The sequence below is a fragment of the Phasianus colchicus genome, chromosome 9 (assembly GCF_987193195.1).
Source record: "Phasianus colchicus chromosome 9, bPhaCol1.hap1.1, whole genome shotgun sequence".
NCBI classification, from domain to species: domain Eukaryota; kingdom Metazoa; phylum Chordata; class Aves; order Galliformes; family Phasianidae; genus Phasianus; species Phasianus colchicus.
Window position 1 is genome coordinate 30,046,138 of NC_143444.1, and position 15,237 is coordinate 30,061,374.

The 15,237-nt window shown below is 38.3% G+C and overlaps 1 protein-coding gene across 11 annotated transcripts in view; it reads left to right on the forward strand.

Moving 5' to 3' along the window:
- Positions 1-15,237, forward strand: part of PATJ (PATJ crumbs cell polarity complex component) — a 145,983-nt gene that overhangs the window by 52,614 nt on the left and 78,132 nt on the right. For all 11 annotated transcript variants that reach the window (XM_090146792.1, XM_031603529.2, XM_090146791.1 and 8 more), the window contains 8 exons: positions 2,068-2,433; positions 3,034-3,154; positions 4,446-4,596; positions 5,831-5,902; positions 6,750-6,927; positions 7,802-7,912; positions 8,658-8,735; positions 11,749-11,863. In XM_090146792.1, coding sequence (XP_090002918.1) covers positions 2,068-2,433; positions 3,034-3,154; positions 4,446-4,596; positions 5,831-5,902; positions 6,750-6,927; positions 7,802-7,912; positions 8,658-8,735; positions 11,749-11,863 — 1,192 coding nt within the window. The remainder of the gene's footprint in view (positions 1-2,067; positions 2,434-3,033; positions 3,155-4,445; positions 4,597-5,830; positions 5,903-6,749; positions 6,928-7,801; positions 7,913-8,657; positions 8,736-11,748; positions 11,864-15,237) is intronic.

Consider the following 15,237-nt stretch of genomic DNA (forward strand, 5'->3'; position numbering starts at 1 on the left):
AGTAATAACATTGTTGGGGTGGGATGTGACACTAAAAATAGCGACAGAAACTCAGATACCAGGGCAATAGACAATTATATTGCAGCAATAACTTGTCTAGAGTGAAAGATCTCTGGATTTTCATTTGTTCTCAAATACTTCACAAATGTGAATTAATTCACATTGATAAGTGCACTGTTTTTAGATTTAGGACCACCAAAAAGAGCAAAACTGTGGGGCAGATGTAGGTGTGTAATGTATAGAAATTGGCTCGGATGTATTACTTACTGATTTTCATGATGCAAAATGGAGTTTATTGTTTACCAGGTGCATAGCAAGGGTTCCTGGCAGAGCAATTAGTCCTCTGCTAGCTCAGATTTTTTTCCTACTTCCTAAATAAAGCTAATGTTATTACCTGCTTTTATACAGCGTATTTTATCTTACTCCTACTGAATATAGGAGCTGTAATGGTCAGTTTGTACAAAATACAAGCAAATACCATTGCTTGTATTTTGTTTTACTTTACGTATAACAACTGATAGTAGCATAGAAAGGTGGTATAAAAATGCCATTATTTATTACCTTATCTGTTCATATAAGAGCTGAGAGCAGTGTGTCATGATGGCTTGAGTTCTTACTTTCTAGCATAGTGCTGACAAAGCTGACAGGGGAAAGAAAAAAAAAACTTGAACATTTTATATGCTACAACAGTAGACTTTATTGTCGTGCTTGCGGTATTCCCACTTCCATTGGTAGAGTCTGCTACTGCAGTGCAGCAGTCTGTGATTATACATACCTAAGTGCTGTATCAGGAGATGGCAATACAAATTGCTGTGTGGTTTCTGAGTGAACTGTTTAATATTACGATGAAGTTGGTGGCTCTTACAAGTCTGCAGCGGTTGGAGAATGATGCAGCAGGAGTGAAATGAATTGAAGTAACAATGAAGAGAATTAGAATCTCTTCAGATTGGATATTTTGTGAGATTGAGGTTCTCAGGGCAAAAAGGAACATTTAATGCCTATGAAAAATGGGGTAGCTTCTAGACTGCTAATGTGATGCGTTCGTGCCAGCTAGTATTACTGCACTGTTTCCTTATGCTCTTGTCTGTCTCTTGCTTTCTCTCCTGACACTCATTTGAACTGTGAGCACTTTTTGGCAGTGTCTGGGTTGTTTCTAACAAAACAGGATTCTGACACTAAGGGTCAGAAATAGCAAAGTACCATGGGGAGCCTGGGAAGAGGCAGGAAGCAGAAGGGAAAATGTTTTGATTCAGGACCACTGAATCAAGCTTGGTTTCAGTGTTCAGGGTCTTGGTGCCCTGAAGACCAAGTTTGGGCACATGTGCTCAGTGGCCTGAAGTAAAGAGAGCAAAGGCTTTCAGGCTATGGCAAGCTTTCTGATAGCTCCCTAAGGTATAAAATTTCAGGGATGTCCATGTAATGTGTAGCTGCAGTCAGCACAGCTCCGTGAGCCGATGAATTGCACCTCATTCAATTTAGGAGAAACAGAAAGCATTGAAAACTGTGAGGCATGTGACAAATCCCAGCATAAGAACTGTTGAGCAAGATCTTTTGGGAAGTTGGGGTCTGGAGGAGGGGAGCTTGTATGTCTTTTTGGTTTTGTTGTACCTTGCTCTGTGGTTTCAGCTCAGAAGTGTTTTATTTAACTGGTGCTCTGTTATTATAAGAAATGTACTTGCATAGACAGAGCAATAGCAGTAAGTCTGGGTTACAAAGACACTTTAGTTGGATTTGTATGTGCTTTCTTCCAGGTTTTGTTTTTTTTTTAGTATAGTTTAAAAATTCTCACTCCTTACTTCAGTCTAGAGTGGTTTTTCTGAATGGCTGCAGCAATATCTGAACTGTCCAAATGAAATTTCTTTATATTTAAAGGAAATTGCAATGGTTATTTTTGCTATTAAAATCGTAAGTTGGAGAGTGCATTTTCTTTGAGAAAAATGCAAAAGGTAGAAGATTTTCACTTTGAAAATCAGGATGTAATTTTAATCTGATCTAACATAAAACATAGTTTTAAGACTAAGCAAGAAAAATAATGACAAATCTATATTCCTGTAATGTTTTACGCAGGGTTTCAGAGATGAAACACCTTTTAAAGAAGAAGCTGTTGATGAACCAATTTTGGACTTGGGAAGGTCATTTCAGCTTTCTCAAAATGACAATGGATATGAGAAGGAGTCCTGGGAGATGCGTGAATTCTGGAAACCCACAACAGAAGAAGTGGATGAAGAACGGGAAATGTTGGTGGATGAGTATGAAGAAGATTTAGACTTCCTGAAATATAGCTCATCAGATAGACAGAAGGCATCTTCAGAGAAGAACCTGAGTACAGAATGGGCAGAGCAACTTCAGACAGCTAAAATACAAGACTTAAGATCTAGTGCCAACTTAAGTCCAAAGCAGTCCCTGGAATATACATTCAATAGGGAGCAGATGGTAAGAAATGCTTTGTGCATCTCAGTGCTGTACCCTGATGGTAGGGACCTGTATTCCTCAAGGCACATTCTAGACCTAAACTCTGTAATCAGTCTGTCCTGTGTTTTAATTAGTAGCTGAGATCTGAGTACATCTAAGGGACACCAGTGTATCTTTTAGTACATTTTGTAAGGCTCTATTTTGTTGCATAGTGATTGTACATTTCCTTGGGTGAGGTACATCCTCTGATGGGTGTATTTATAGCTATTCTATACTTTTGTCCTCTTTTCCATCTGTGACATCTGAATTCCCTTCTTTTCTGCAAGTTCTACTTATTTGATATGTTTCAGTAATAACCAAAGTCAAGTCATGACGGGGCCTTCAGCAGCAGTGTCAGTGAAATGAGCTCCCTCTTTTCCTCATTATTTTTAATCTCAATCAGTTCCTAGAACCAGATGATAGTGCAGCTTAGATACTTACAGTAGTCCATAGTTATGTGAATAGGTAGTTATTTAGCTGAGAAGATGTGAATGTTTGCTGTAAAATCAACATTCATGTCAAATATATCTATATAAGTTGAAACTATTGCTTTCTAACTTAACTTTTTTCTCCTCTCTGAAGTATGAAGAAAATGCTAATATAACTTCACAGTCTTCTGGAACCATAGCACACAGTGACTACCACAAAGGCCTATTGGACAGTGGAGCTACCCAGCCAGGACCAAGAAACAAAATGGATTTAGGTTTGTAAGAAGTTTTCTGTCTGTCTGTCTTTCTGTCTGTCTTTCTTCTATGTTGTAACTTTGAATTTACAAATTTAACTTTTATACTGAAGCACAAATTTATTTTCAAACTTTCAGATGATAAAATATTCAAATGAAGCAGAAACTGCCTTGAGCCTGTAGAGATCTTCATTTTCTTGTTTTTTCCTCCAAATGTTTGGCAACAGTTGTCACAAGTAATAGTGAAAGTTGCAGCAGCTTTTTCCTACCTGTGGAGAGTCACATCCCTCTGACTAGCTACATCACCAGGAGGATTTCATGCGTGGTCTACTTTATTTTCTCTGGCAGCTTCATGTGCATCTCCAATGATGTCTGACTTTGAAACAGACGTGAAACTTTCTAGTTTCCGTACTGTCTTAGGGCAGTGAGATTGTTGTCCCTGTGTATGAGAACTTTGCCCTGTGGGTTTATGCGTGTTCTCTGGGTTCTCACTGGGTGAGCTCTTGCCTTCTCCAGAGTGCCTCAGAGCAGTGAGAAACTCAGTCAAGCTGCATGAGTGGCAACGGACACACCAAAATGAAGTGACTTCTTGGAGGAAGAAGAGTTTGGAGATGGATATTTTGGCAAACATTTTCTTTAGATTTAATCTGGGTTGCCACAGTTTCATTACACAAGTACATATAATTCAAGGTAGCTCTTCAAGACCAAATGAATTTCATCCCCCCTAAATCAGTGGTTAGAATTTGGTATGTTGTCAGCGAATTAGTTTATCAGCCTGCTTGTGATAGCACTCACTCACTGGGAGAAAGGGAGCTCTTTCTAGTCTTTGTCACCTGCATCTTGTACAACAGACAACCAAACCAAAGTGGCAGACTAATGACTTCAGCAAGGAGCTCTAGTGATTTAATTAGTGTTTATATTTATGGCACTGAAATGACATTAGTCATCCATGCTGGATCACGGCTTTGTACAGCTCTTCCTGCATGAAGGATGGATTCAGTATCTCTAATCATGTCTTTGTGAGAAACATATGCCGTGTAAGCTGTATCTAAGCATGTCCAGATTCCAATAAGATTTGGCATTTTCTCTTATTACCTGACTGCAGGTCAGAAGCAAGGTGCTATTAAAGATAGATAAATCAACATGCTTTAAATTTCCTGCAAAATAAATACTCTGTATCTCTGAGCTTCTTGATCATCTCTCATCATTCACATCTGGAACGTGGTGAGCTGAGGGGTTTATTTGCAAAGGTGATAGGTAGATGCAGAGACAGAGGAAGCAAAAGTTTACATCTGAACCTTTACTTCATCAGGTTCGAAGCTTCATATGGACTCCAAAGTACCTGGTCTCACTGTTGACCTAGAAGGTGTTGAAAAGGAAGAAGGGGAGGATTATATGTTTTCCAAGAATGAAAAATCTGTGAGAGTTACCACCTTACCTCAGCCTAGAACAGTTTTGTTCAGGTATGGAGAAAGATTTCAATTTTCAGTTGATTTTTGGTTAATGCTCATAACTTTTTTTCTTCTGATTAATTGTTGAAAGCTGTGGGGATCTCTGAGATACAGGCCACCCCCAGTGTGTGCCCTTTACCCAAGGAGCTGAATATTTGCCTTACAGTTTTACTGAATTCTGACTTCCCATGTTTCTTCCCCTGAATGCTGGCCCACCTACATCACTTGCCCCACAGTTAGGTGGGAGCCACAAGAGTGGACATGCCCAGGAGAAGAAGACTGTAGCCTTTACTGGCAACACTGGTCATTACCTCTTAAAGAGTTCTCCCCTTAGCTCTTTGTCACAGCTTTGTCCTCTTGTTTTTTGTTTTTCTTTGTTCCTTCCCTTCCAGGGTTTAGCTATGACCCTCATGCCTGTGCTGGAACCTTGAGCTGGCACTGGTCACAGATAGTTGCCACTACTATAAATTCTCCTATACTTCTCCCACCATATTTGGGTGAGCAGGTAGAGGATCAGCTTTCAGGGACTGTTGGCTCAAATTCTCATTGCTTCTCTAATTAATCTGTAATTTCCTTCAGTCTGAAAGCTGCTCAGCAATATGTTGAGGGGATTATTTCTCCAGTACAACATCCTACTTCCTTTTTGCAATGTAAAAGTAGTGTTTACAGCTCTCAGGGTCTACAGAAAATGTGTGCAAGGATGTACTGCTTGAACCTTGCTGTGGGGGGCCTGCAGTTTGATATTTCAATTCCTATTCTGTGAATAGATGAGTCATACATAATATAAAAGTTTAATTAACACCCCATTCTGGGGTGTTTAATGGAACACACAGGACCTGTTCTCCCAGTTGCAATACGACTGGCTTTCTGGTAAGCTAGATTGGCTTTACCATGTTTATATCCCTCTGTAAAAGTCACAGCATATTTATCAGAAAGTAAAAATGACTGCTTAAATAGTCATTTCGAATCAGGTACAGCAGTGGAGATGTGTGTTTCACAGCAGCTTGTACATTTGGCCAGTCCATCATATTTCATTCTGGTGCATTCCTTAGATATATTTAAACCTAAATACAAAAATTCCTGCTTAGTCTGTTGACTGCACATTTGATTTAAACTGGACTGTTTGAGAACATGTTGCTGTTCTCACTGCCAGATAGAAAATATGCAAAGAATTGTGACCTGGCCTGGTGTTGATACTTTTTTATTATTATTTTTCTTATTCTTCCCCTCCTGTGCCCCCAATTAGTGAATTACCTGAAAGAGAAGAAGGAGAAGGTGAAGAAACTCCAAACTTCAGCCACTGGGGACCACCTCGGACGTATGTTCATAAAGTTGCATCATTTCTTCTCGTTTGTGTTATGTCTTTATTTTTGTGAGCCTGATTATTTCTTCTTTTTTCTCTCTCATCCCTTCTCTCCCAGTAATTTAAGGTACTTTTGGACTTTAGGCTCTTAGATACAATGTGTTTTTAACCATGTTCAACAGAACTGTACTTTCTAGTTATATAACTGACTGGGGAAAGCTTGGTATGTTTATGTTGATGATGACCTACAAATTCATATTCATTTAATAAGTACTAAGTGTGAACAGTGTACACAGTACTTCTGTCTCCATTTTCATGGGTTTTCTGCTAAATTCTGTGGTGTAATTGGAATTGCCAAGCCAACTTTAGCCACATTCTCATTATGCTGCTAATACTTTAGGTGAATTGATTTTATGGTCCTACATACAAAATGATTAAAACAATTCTGCTTAAGCTGATTAATATGCATCTGACACATGGAAGCCAGGAAGCTGCATTAAACTTGTTTATTGTTTTATCATTTCTAGCATACCATTTGCAGTTTTTGCCATTTCCAAAGAATTTAATCAAACTGAAAATGACTGAGTTTGTTTACTTGAAGACCTGTCTGTTTTACTTTGACTTTTTCTAAAATAAAAACCTACTGGAAGGGCAGTAGGCCTGGGCTGGCAATAACTTTTTTTCTTTTTGAGGAGTGAAGACAACAGAGGGTAAAAAGCAAGGTCTTTTGTGAGCATTCATAGGCTTCTGGCTTCATCTCTTCACTCTGTTAAATAGTCTTGAAAGACGAAAAGCTTACATTTATTTAAGGCTTTGTGTTTAACTGTTTCAAGCTGTTAGACTTCTGCATGTATTTTTTCAGTGTTGAGATCTTCAGAGATCCTCATGTGTCTCTTGGAATAAGTATTGTTGGTGGACAAACTGTCATAAAGCGCCTAAAGAATGGAGAGGAACTTAAAGGGATCTTTATCAAACAAGTTTTGGAAGACAGCCCAGCAGGAAGAACAAGAGCTTTAAAAACTGGAGATAAAATACTTGAGGTAAATGCAGACAAACCTACCTTTTCATTTGGAGAAATAAAGTTTGACTCAGCTTTGGAAGGATGGATGGAGGAACAAAATACAACCACCGCTTTGTGAAGTATTGATGGCTGTGTTTTGAAAACCAAAAAAATACCCCTGCTGTCTTTTCTTTTTTAAAGGTTTAACTGTGGAGATGGTTTAACATTCTCCTGTATATTTAAGAAAAGACAAGCCCTGAGAAATGAAAGAAAATAAAAAGACTTATATGAATGAATAAGAAATAGTAATTTGTTATAGCTTGCTATAACTTCTAGGTGTGTGTTGTAATATATAGAAGAGTTTACTGAAATATATGGGTTTTTATTTTGTGTATGTTATTTTGTATTTGTTAGCTGGTTTGTTGTCTGGTTAGCTACTGTTTAAAGGAAATTGCTGATTTTGGCAAGTGCCTGAGGTGAGAATGGCATTGTCACCTTGGGATTCAGAGATAAATGAGTAAAAATCAGCCCAGCCAGAGATGAAAGCCAGGAATGGCATTCCTGTGTGTATTCGGAGTTGCATGTGATGTTTTGAAAGATGTTTCAAAACAGATTTAGTTTACAAACAGGTAAAATCTGAAGGTGTTATTATACCTAGCATACTCTGACAGTCTTGTTCTTTGTTTTTTGGAATAGAGCAGTTGTTTGACAACATATATGGCCATCGTTATTGTGAATGCTAACTAATATGCTTTTCCTTAAACCAACCGGGAAAAATCCTTCAAAAATAATTTCTATTGATTGCTTTTGGAACCTTCCTCATATAAACTAATCTTCTGTGAATGTATGTGATCTCTTTAAAAGGTGCAGTGCAAATAACAAGCTATCTAATAAAAACAAATGATATTTGTTAGGTTTCTGGGATAGATCTACAAAATGCCACACACGAAGAAGCAGTGGAAGCTATCAAGAATGCAGGAAATCCTGTTGTGTTTGTAGTTCAGAGTTTGTCTAACGTACCAAAAGTGAGTTTATTTCTATTTTTTATTCCAAAATTTAACAAATTTGTTGTATGAATCTTATTTTGAACTTGGCTAAATTTCTACTGGCAAGATCTGACAATTTGTGTCCCCATCCTTTCTGTTGGAGTTTCTGCTTGTAGACCACATCCTTGCTTACCTGGCTTGATTCAAAACCTTGTTACTTTGTTGTAAATCAAGCTGATGTCAATTTGTTGACTAGATATTAATTCAATTCTCCCATCTGTAAAATTGTATCTGGCCCTCTGTATTCTAATTTGTTTATATTTCATAATGTAAAAATGCACTCAGTTATCCAAATGAACAAAATATGAAATGATGAGAAATAGCCAGATTGGCACCAGCAGCTCCATGTAAAATGGGTCACCAAAAAAACCTGAAGTAGTCCTTCAGTAGCAAGCTAAATTTCAAGAGATTTAGTGTCTCCTCATCTTTGAGGTGAAGCAAGAAACCTCTTAATGCTTCTCCAGGAAAAGGCATATGATTCAGAGGAACATTTAAGTGAATGGGGAGATGGGGCAAGGTGTCAAACAGTGAGCACAAAAACTCAGTGTTTTTAATTTCAGTGAAAACAAACTCCTCAGATGCACTGCACTGCAGTTCTACACAGAAAAACATGAAGAGTGCAGAGTGTGCTGGATGGCTTTATTATTGTTATTACCTAACTTTCAGGTGTTTTGCAACTATAACAGTCTTTTCTAGTGTGTGTGTAAAATGTATTGTTTTACAGGTGGTTTCTGCCATACACCCTAAGGGAATCAAGGTCAGCAAAGATCAGGATGCAAACAAAGAAAATAAGAGTGAAAAGGTATTTATTCCATGTAATGCTACACCCAAGTTCTGCTAAATCAAGTGATACAATAATATGTTATAATGGTATGATAAGCCTCAGTGAAGTCTGAATTGAAACTTGAAGTGCTTTGTTGAAATTTTTTGATTCAAGTAGTTTTTGCCAAATTTCTGCCAAATACAAGACAGGATTCAGGCTCCCCTGGTGATTCTCCCCTGGTGCTTTATATTGGCATTTTTCTGGAGTTGCTTGTCTTGCTCCATGGGGAGACAAATTGATTCTCCTTTTCCAGTGGAAATAGAGAAATAATAACATGTACACAGATGATATCCTTAATGTGAGGCTGTCTGAAATTCAATAAAATTGTGTTATAGGATAATTAAATCAGGTAGGTCTCCCATGTTTCCTATTGCTGTGTAAAACAAGGAAATGACCAAGTGGTCTGCTGCTGGCCTGCTAATTGTGAAGCCATTACAGTAACCTCTACAGCAGATTTAAAAAAAAAAAAAAAAAAAAAAAAGGAAACCTGTTTGATATAAACCAGTGGATTTGTTTTAATCACCACAGTAAGGGAAAAATTTAATTTTTCATTCTCAGCCAGGTTGCTTTAATGGCATATGTATTTCCCTGGATGCCTTTCTTTAGGAAACTGAGTTGACCTCTGTAGATCAGGTGCACCTTCAAGGACGAGGAAGCAGTGACAGAATTCGAGTCATTACAATAACTGTGAATAATAGAGAATACAATAACTTTTGTTCAGTGCAGTTTAACATGCCAACAACAAATATGGCAAGCTTTTCATTTGATCCTACTCAATAATTTTGTATTTCTTGTGTAACTGAGAAGGCCCCCTTATCTCTGAAAGTTTTTGTAAGACTTGTATCTGTCCGATACAGATGCTCTGAGGCTCAGTTATTCCCCTCTCCCCGCCTCCCCCCCCCAAAAAAAATCAAGATGTTGAAGCTTTGCTTTCATGCCCATGGATAATACTCACAATGAAGCAGTTACAATCCCCTTTTCTTGGTTTTGTTATCGATATTTCTAATCTCAGAAGCACTCATCCTCTTGCAATGTGCCGCCTTTAATCTCTAGGACTCCAGTGTGTTCCGTTCTATAGCGTTTGGAGGTTAAAGAGGGAACCTAATCTTTCTCAGACCTTTTTCATCTATTGGTGCTGTAAACTGGTGGGTGGAATATAGAAAAGCATCAGTGCCTAAATACATAGCTCCTTTTTAGCTTTGAACATGAATTCACAAAGTAGTCATACTGTGCTGCAGCAGGGGCATCTCAGACTTGGAACGATTTGCTATTAGTGGATTACTGGTCTGTGTCCCTGTGGGAAATCACTGATATTTCTAGTCCAGTCTTCAAAGTCTCACAAAAGAGTTTGGTTTGAAAGTTGCTATTTCCATCTGAAAAAATCTGCTTGTTCCTGTATGATTAGTGATCTTTTCAATAGTGAAGATTTTTCTCTATTTAAACACTTGAAACAATTGAGCTTCTTGTGGACAAATCAGCTTTAAATTCTTTTGCTGATGAGCTGTTTTTAGCTGTGTTTTTTGCCATTGTCTTTGCGGGAGGAGCTGTGCTAATTCAGAAACACTGTGTAGCAGTGTAGTCCAACATATAGACACACCTGGATCCTTGGTGGGTTGGAAGTGATGTACAAAGCTTGTCCTGAGCCATAGCAAGATGTTGGGTAAGCTTACGTGCCTCATGTAATTTCACACACTTTCTAGCAAGTACTTACTGTCTTAAGTGAGTAAGGGTCAAATTTTAGGCTTTGAGTTGTTAGCAAATTACAGTGATACTCATTTGTCATGGGTAGCTGGAGGAGGAGCTGCAGGTTTTCCATCTTTGTGTGTGTGGTAATGTCCTATGTGAGACCTGACGCTTCTTGAACCTTCTGGATTTTGTACAGCTCTGCCTCTACTGAGATCAGAGATCAAGCTAAAAGTGGAAGAGTTATTTGGTGTATTGTATGCTTAGGGGAAACAGCTGCCAGGTCTCTGAGTGCAGGGGTTTTACTACCATTGGATATATTTCATTTATTAGTGTTAAGCCGTCCTCGGTGCAGCATTTTTCTGTAATGTTTTCTTGAACCGATGGGCTGATGCCAGTCTTACCTCAGAAAACGTGTGTAGCTGACATTGCAGTTGGCTAGTTGAACAACTCCACACAAATTTAGGCTCAAGAGTATAGAAATCTATATGCGAGCTCAGCTTTCATTATACCTAATAGAAAATTTTATTCTAGATTTGATGTTTGGGTGTTCTGCAATTGCCAGCTATAGCAAAACTCATTATAGGCGTTCGGGCTGCTCTAATGGCATAACGCACTCGGTGTTCCCTTTCTAAGTGCATCCTGCTATTAGTAGTGAGGTTGCATGGGATATGGTTGAATGCAATTTGGTGAAATCACACAGCCAACTGAGGCCCTATCCAGTTACTGTGAGCTATAAAACTGTTGCTTGGACGAAGGAGCGGCTGTTGTCATTAGATCCAGAGCCTGTTCTTATGCCTGCTATGCGTCGCTATATGCATCATTATAGGAGCTGTCTCTATTTATGTGAGGTAATAGAATTTTATTGTACATTGTAATTCAAATTATTATTTTTTTTAATTTTCACCAAAATGAAGCTGAGGGTCTAAATATTACCGTGACACATGAAAACTGAGTTCTTACTTTCAATTATAAAAGTTTGTTGACTTCAGACAGTAGAAGACAACTTTGAGCATTTCTAATGAGAAATGGGGGTATAGTTTAGTGCTTATTTTCAACCCTTGATTAATATTCATACTTTCATGCCTGATACACGAATATTTTGTCAACAGCAGTTCATTCTCAGTTGTATTTTTTTGATGTTCGCTGTTACTACTTTTTCTGTTTTCTTGCCTGAAAAGTCTGTGCTCCAGGTTTCAGTGTTGTGATTAAGTGCTATGTATGAATGCGTGGAGCTTGTAGGATGTTGGTTTTTTTTTCGTGCACGGAGGATACGAAGCATGTAATTATTTTACTTTGAATCCAACAGAGAAAGTATGGGGCCCCACCTCCAATGAAATTGCCACCTCCTTACAGAGCGCTGGAAAGACTGCACTCGGAGGAAGCCAGCGTGGATGAAGAGGAGGAGGATGCTTGTGCAGAGAGTAAGTGGTGCTACAGTCATTGTGTCAGATGATGTTTGTGTGATGTAGATGAATTATATGATATGATAAACATATCTGCCTTTTTCTGTTTGTGTTGTGGAAGAAGTGCTGGGTGGCAATAGGATCTAATTCTCAAACTTGTCTTCATTGAGAGCTGCTGATTTGTAACTTACCTGGCCTTCTATTCCCAGCCAGGATCCTACAGCTGTCTTCTGAAGTGATGTAACAAGGGCTCTGTTTTCAGTCTTAAAAGGTCTAAGTGAGCTGTAGAGTGCTTGCTTTGGCAGTGGTGTCAGCCATAGAAGTCAGACTTTGTGCTTTACCCTTGTAATTTTGGTGGTAGCTAAGTAGTCCTAGGCTGAGAACCCTGGGTGCATGGTTCTCACCCAAGAAAGCCTGCAGTTGATTTGGGACATTGCTATTCAAACAAAATATTTTTCTTTAAAATGAAAATATGTTGATTTATTGTTTCAGTGCTGTTCTGAAAGAAGCTCTCCCATCTTTGTAACATTTCTAGGGAAAGGTTCTGTAACTATCCTTGTATTTGTTTGTTTGTTTGTTTGTTTTAACAAATTGCAATGATTAGTGCTCTGTGCAGTCATTTAGGGACTTAGAGGAGGACATTGTGCAACTTCAGAGTTTTCCACAGCATGACTAATATTCCACGATACTGCTTTATGAATTCCAACTTTGGATAAATGTAGTACTGTTATTCATAGCTTGTCTTGCATCAATTGTTTAGGGATATTAAAATCACAGATAAGAATACAAAATTATTTTCTGAAATGAGACATGTCATTTTTTGTTGTTGTTATTGCACTCTCATGTATCAAAACAGCATACATGTTTGTTAGCAGCAATGACGTTTCTCCTCATCTGTTTCTTGGAGTGGGTTTTATTTTCCCAAGGTAGGGCCAAACCAAAGCAGACAGATGCCATTGTAGCTTTTGCCTTTAGAGTAGCAGGTATGGCTCCCACCTGGTATATGCTCTAATCCTGAGGCCTGCTGATGGGAAAGCTCTTCCAGCTGTTCTTGCTGACTTCCTCCTCCTTGCTGGCAGCGGTGTGCCATTGGAGAGATAATTAATGAGGCTGGTTGGTGGAGATCAGAAGGTTTTGGAAGAAGAGGAAGAAGGTTTTTTGGTGTCTTGGGTGTAAGTGGTAGTCAGGCAGAGCACTTTTGAAACTCAAGCATCTCAGCAGCTGTGGAATGGACTTCTACAGTTTCTTTTCTGTGACAACTTGAAAAACAGTTTTCTCTGTAAATCTGACCACAGTATTATATTTGTGACCTACTTAGTGTCCCTAATTTTTGTCCTGATTCTTCATCACCATCCCAGCAATCTCAGTCCAGGAAAGTACCTGCCCTCTTGGCAGTGCCAATCTGCATGTTCATATTGGTCTATTTCTTGCCCACTTAATATGCTAGTTCTATTTTTTTTTTTTTGTGAACTTAATAATTTACTGAGCTTCACTGAACATAAGGTGAACTTAATGATTGTCTTCTGTGTTTAGAAGATTGGGTATCCTGAAAGGAAGAGGTGTCATTTCAGGTGAATTCATGTCATAGCCTCCCCTTCTTTCATTTACACCCCGTGGCTCTCAATCTGTGCCAATAGTGTGGAAGACCTTAGAAGGGCATTTTGAGGTTGTAGAGCTGTTAAGTCTGTGTACTCTAGTTGTGCTACTGATGGATGTAGTTATTTACTTAGTTAGCATTCTTATTAATACAACTTAAATGTCATAAACCAAGTCATCAATTTCTTTCATATGGCAGAAATAGTTCACTTGCTTCACTTCATACTTTTTCTTCATGCTTGTCCTTCTATACATAGTCTCATCTTTTGCCTCATGTTCTTCTTTATCATTCCTCAGACTGAAAATGAAAGCAAAGCACTGTTAGACTTCCTACTGCAAAACAGAAAATATTTCTTCCTTTTCCATCCTGTACACACTGCACTGCAGTCTCCATATTCAGTCTGTTTTCCCCTTGAGGAGGCTGAATGACCTTTTGATATTGATTTCCTTTCCCCTTTGGGGTTTAAACTCACTTGCCTTTTTGCAGTGCTCCCTTTTATTTCTGCTTTTCCATCACTGAAACTGTGGCTTTCATTGCTGGCTCGCTGTAACAAACAGTCATTTCTTGTAGGTGTTCTGCCTTCTCTTTTCAGAGGTAGTTTTTCATCCGAAAAGGGTAAATCCTTGTTGGGTGTCGAACTTCATTTACAGAAATTGCATACATCCTTCATGTTTCTGTGGTTTAAATGCTGAGCTCCACTGGCATTGTAAAGAAGATCCAGAGTTTTATTTATTGTTTCAAATAAGTCTTCTTGCATCCTTAGCTTCGGACCTGCTTCTCTTTATGTTCCAAATTAATTTGAACCCTTGATAACTCAAAGATCATTTTCCAAGTTCCTAAATAGTGTTTTGCTGCATATTAAAGGCAAGTTGAAAATAGCATTTCCTCTTTTTTTTTTTTTTCATTTCCACTGATACTACTATTAAATGTGTAGTGTGCTGCTTGTTTACTCTGTGCTTTGACTTCACTATTTTAAGGCTTCTAGTTCACATTTTAAAATACTTTTGGAAAACTTGAATCCTTTGGAGAGGAATGGCAGTTACATGGGCAACAGCTGGAGAAGACTAAGCTACAGGATTTGTAGAAGACAACTTGTTTCCTTGCTTGCTTATTTAACTGTTTGGCAGACCAGCTTGGTGATTCTTCATCCTGCTGCAAAAAGAATTCTTCGTCTTTAAAAACAAAAAAACAAACCTGAAAATGTTACAGTGACAGAGGTGATTTTGGAGGATCTCACTCTCCATAAAGATTTATTCTTTTTTAGGTTTCCCAAACGTTAAAAACATCAGATTTTGGATAGAATTAAAAAAAAAAAAAAAAAAAAAAAAAAAAATCAAAACAAATAAAAGGGAGGGAAAGCATACAAAGGAGCCATTTGTACTTAGGAGCAGCTGTGCTCCAGACTGTGTCAATAGGCATTGGTTTTTTTTTTCTTTTAGAGGCGGATGGCTGTAGGTGTGCACTAAGAGTCTGCTAATAGACTAATGTGCACCCTGTTGTGGCTTATTGCTGTAATGAGGGGTTAGTAGTAAAAAGAAGCAGAGGAAATGGATGGGCAGAGTAGTTTGTAATGGAATGTTTTGTAAGCTTTTCCTTGGGGCATTCGTAGCTGTACAATTTGGATATATTTTTGTAATGGAGTTGAGGCAATCATAACTTAAGAAAGGCCTTTAAAGACTATTAGAAAACTGTAAAGACAACTGCTTGGAACTTGGAAACTTTAATTTCAATTGATAATTTATTTAATTTTTGTGAAAAGTGCTTGTCTAGCTAAGAGGCTGAGGTTGATCCGGTG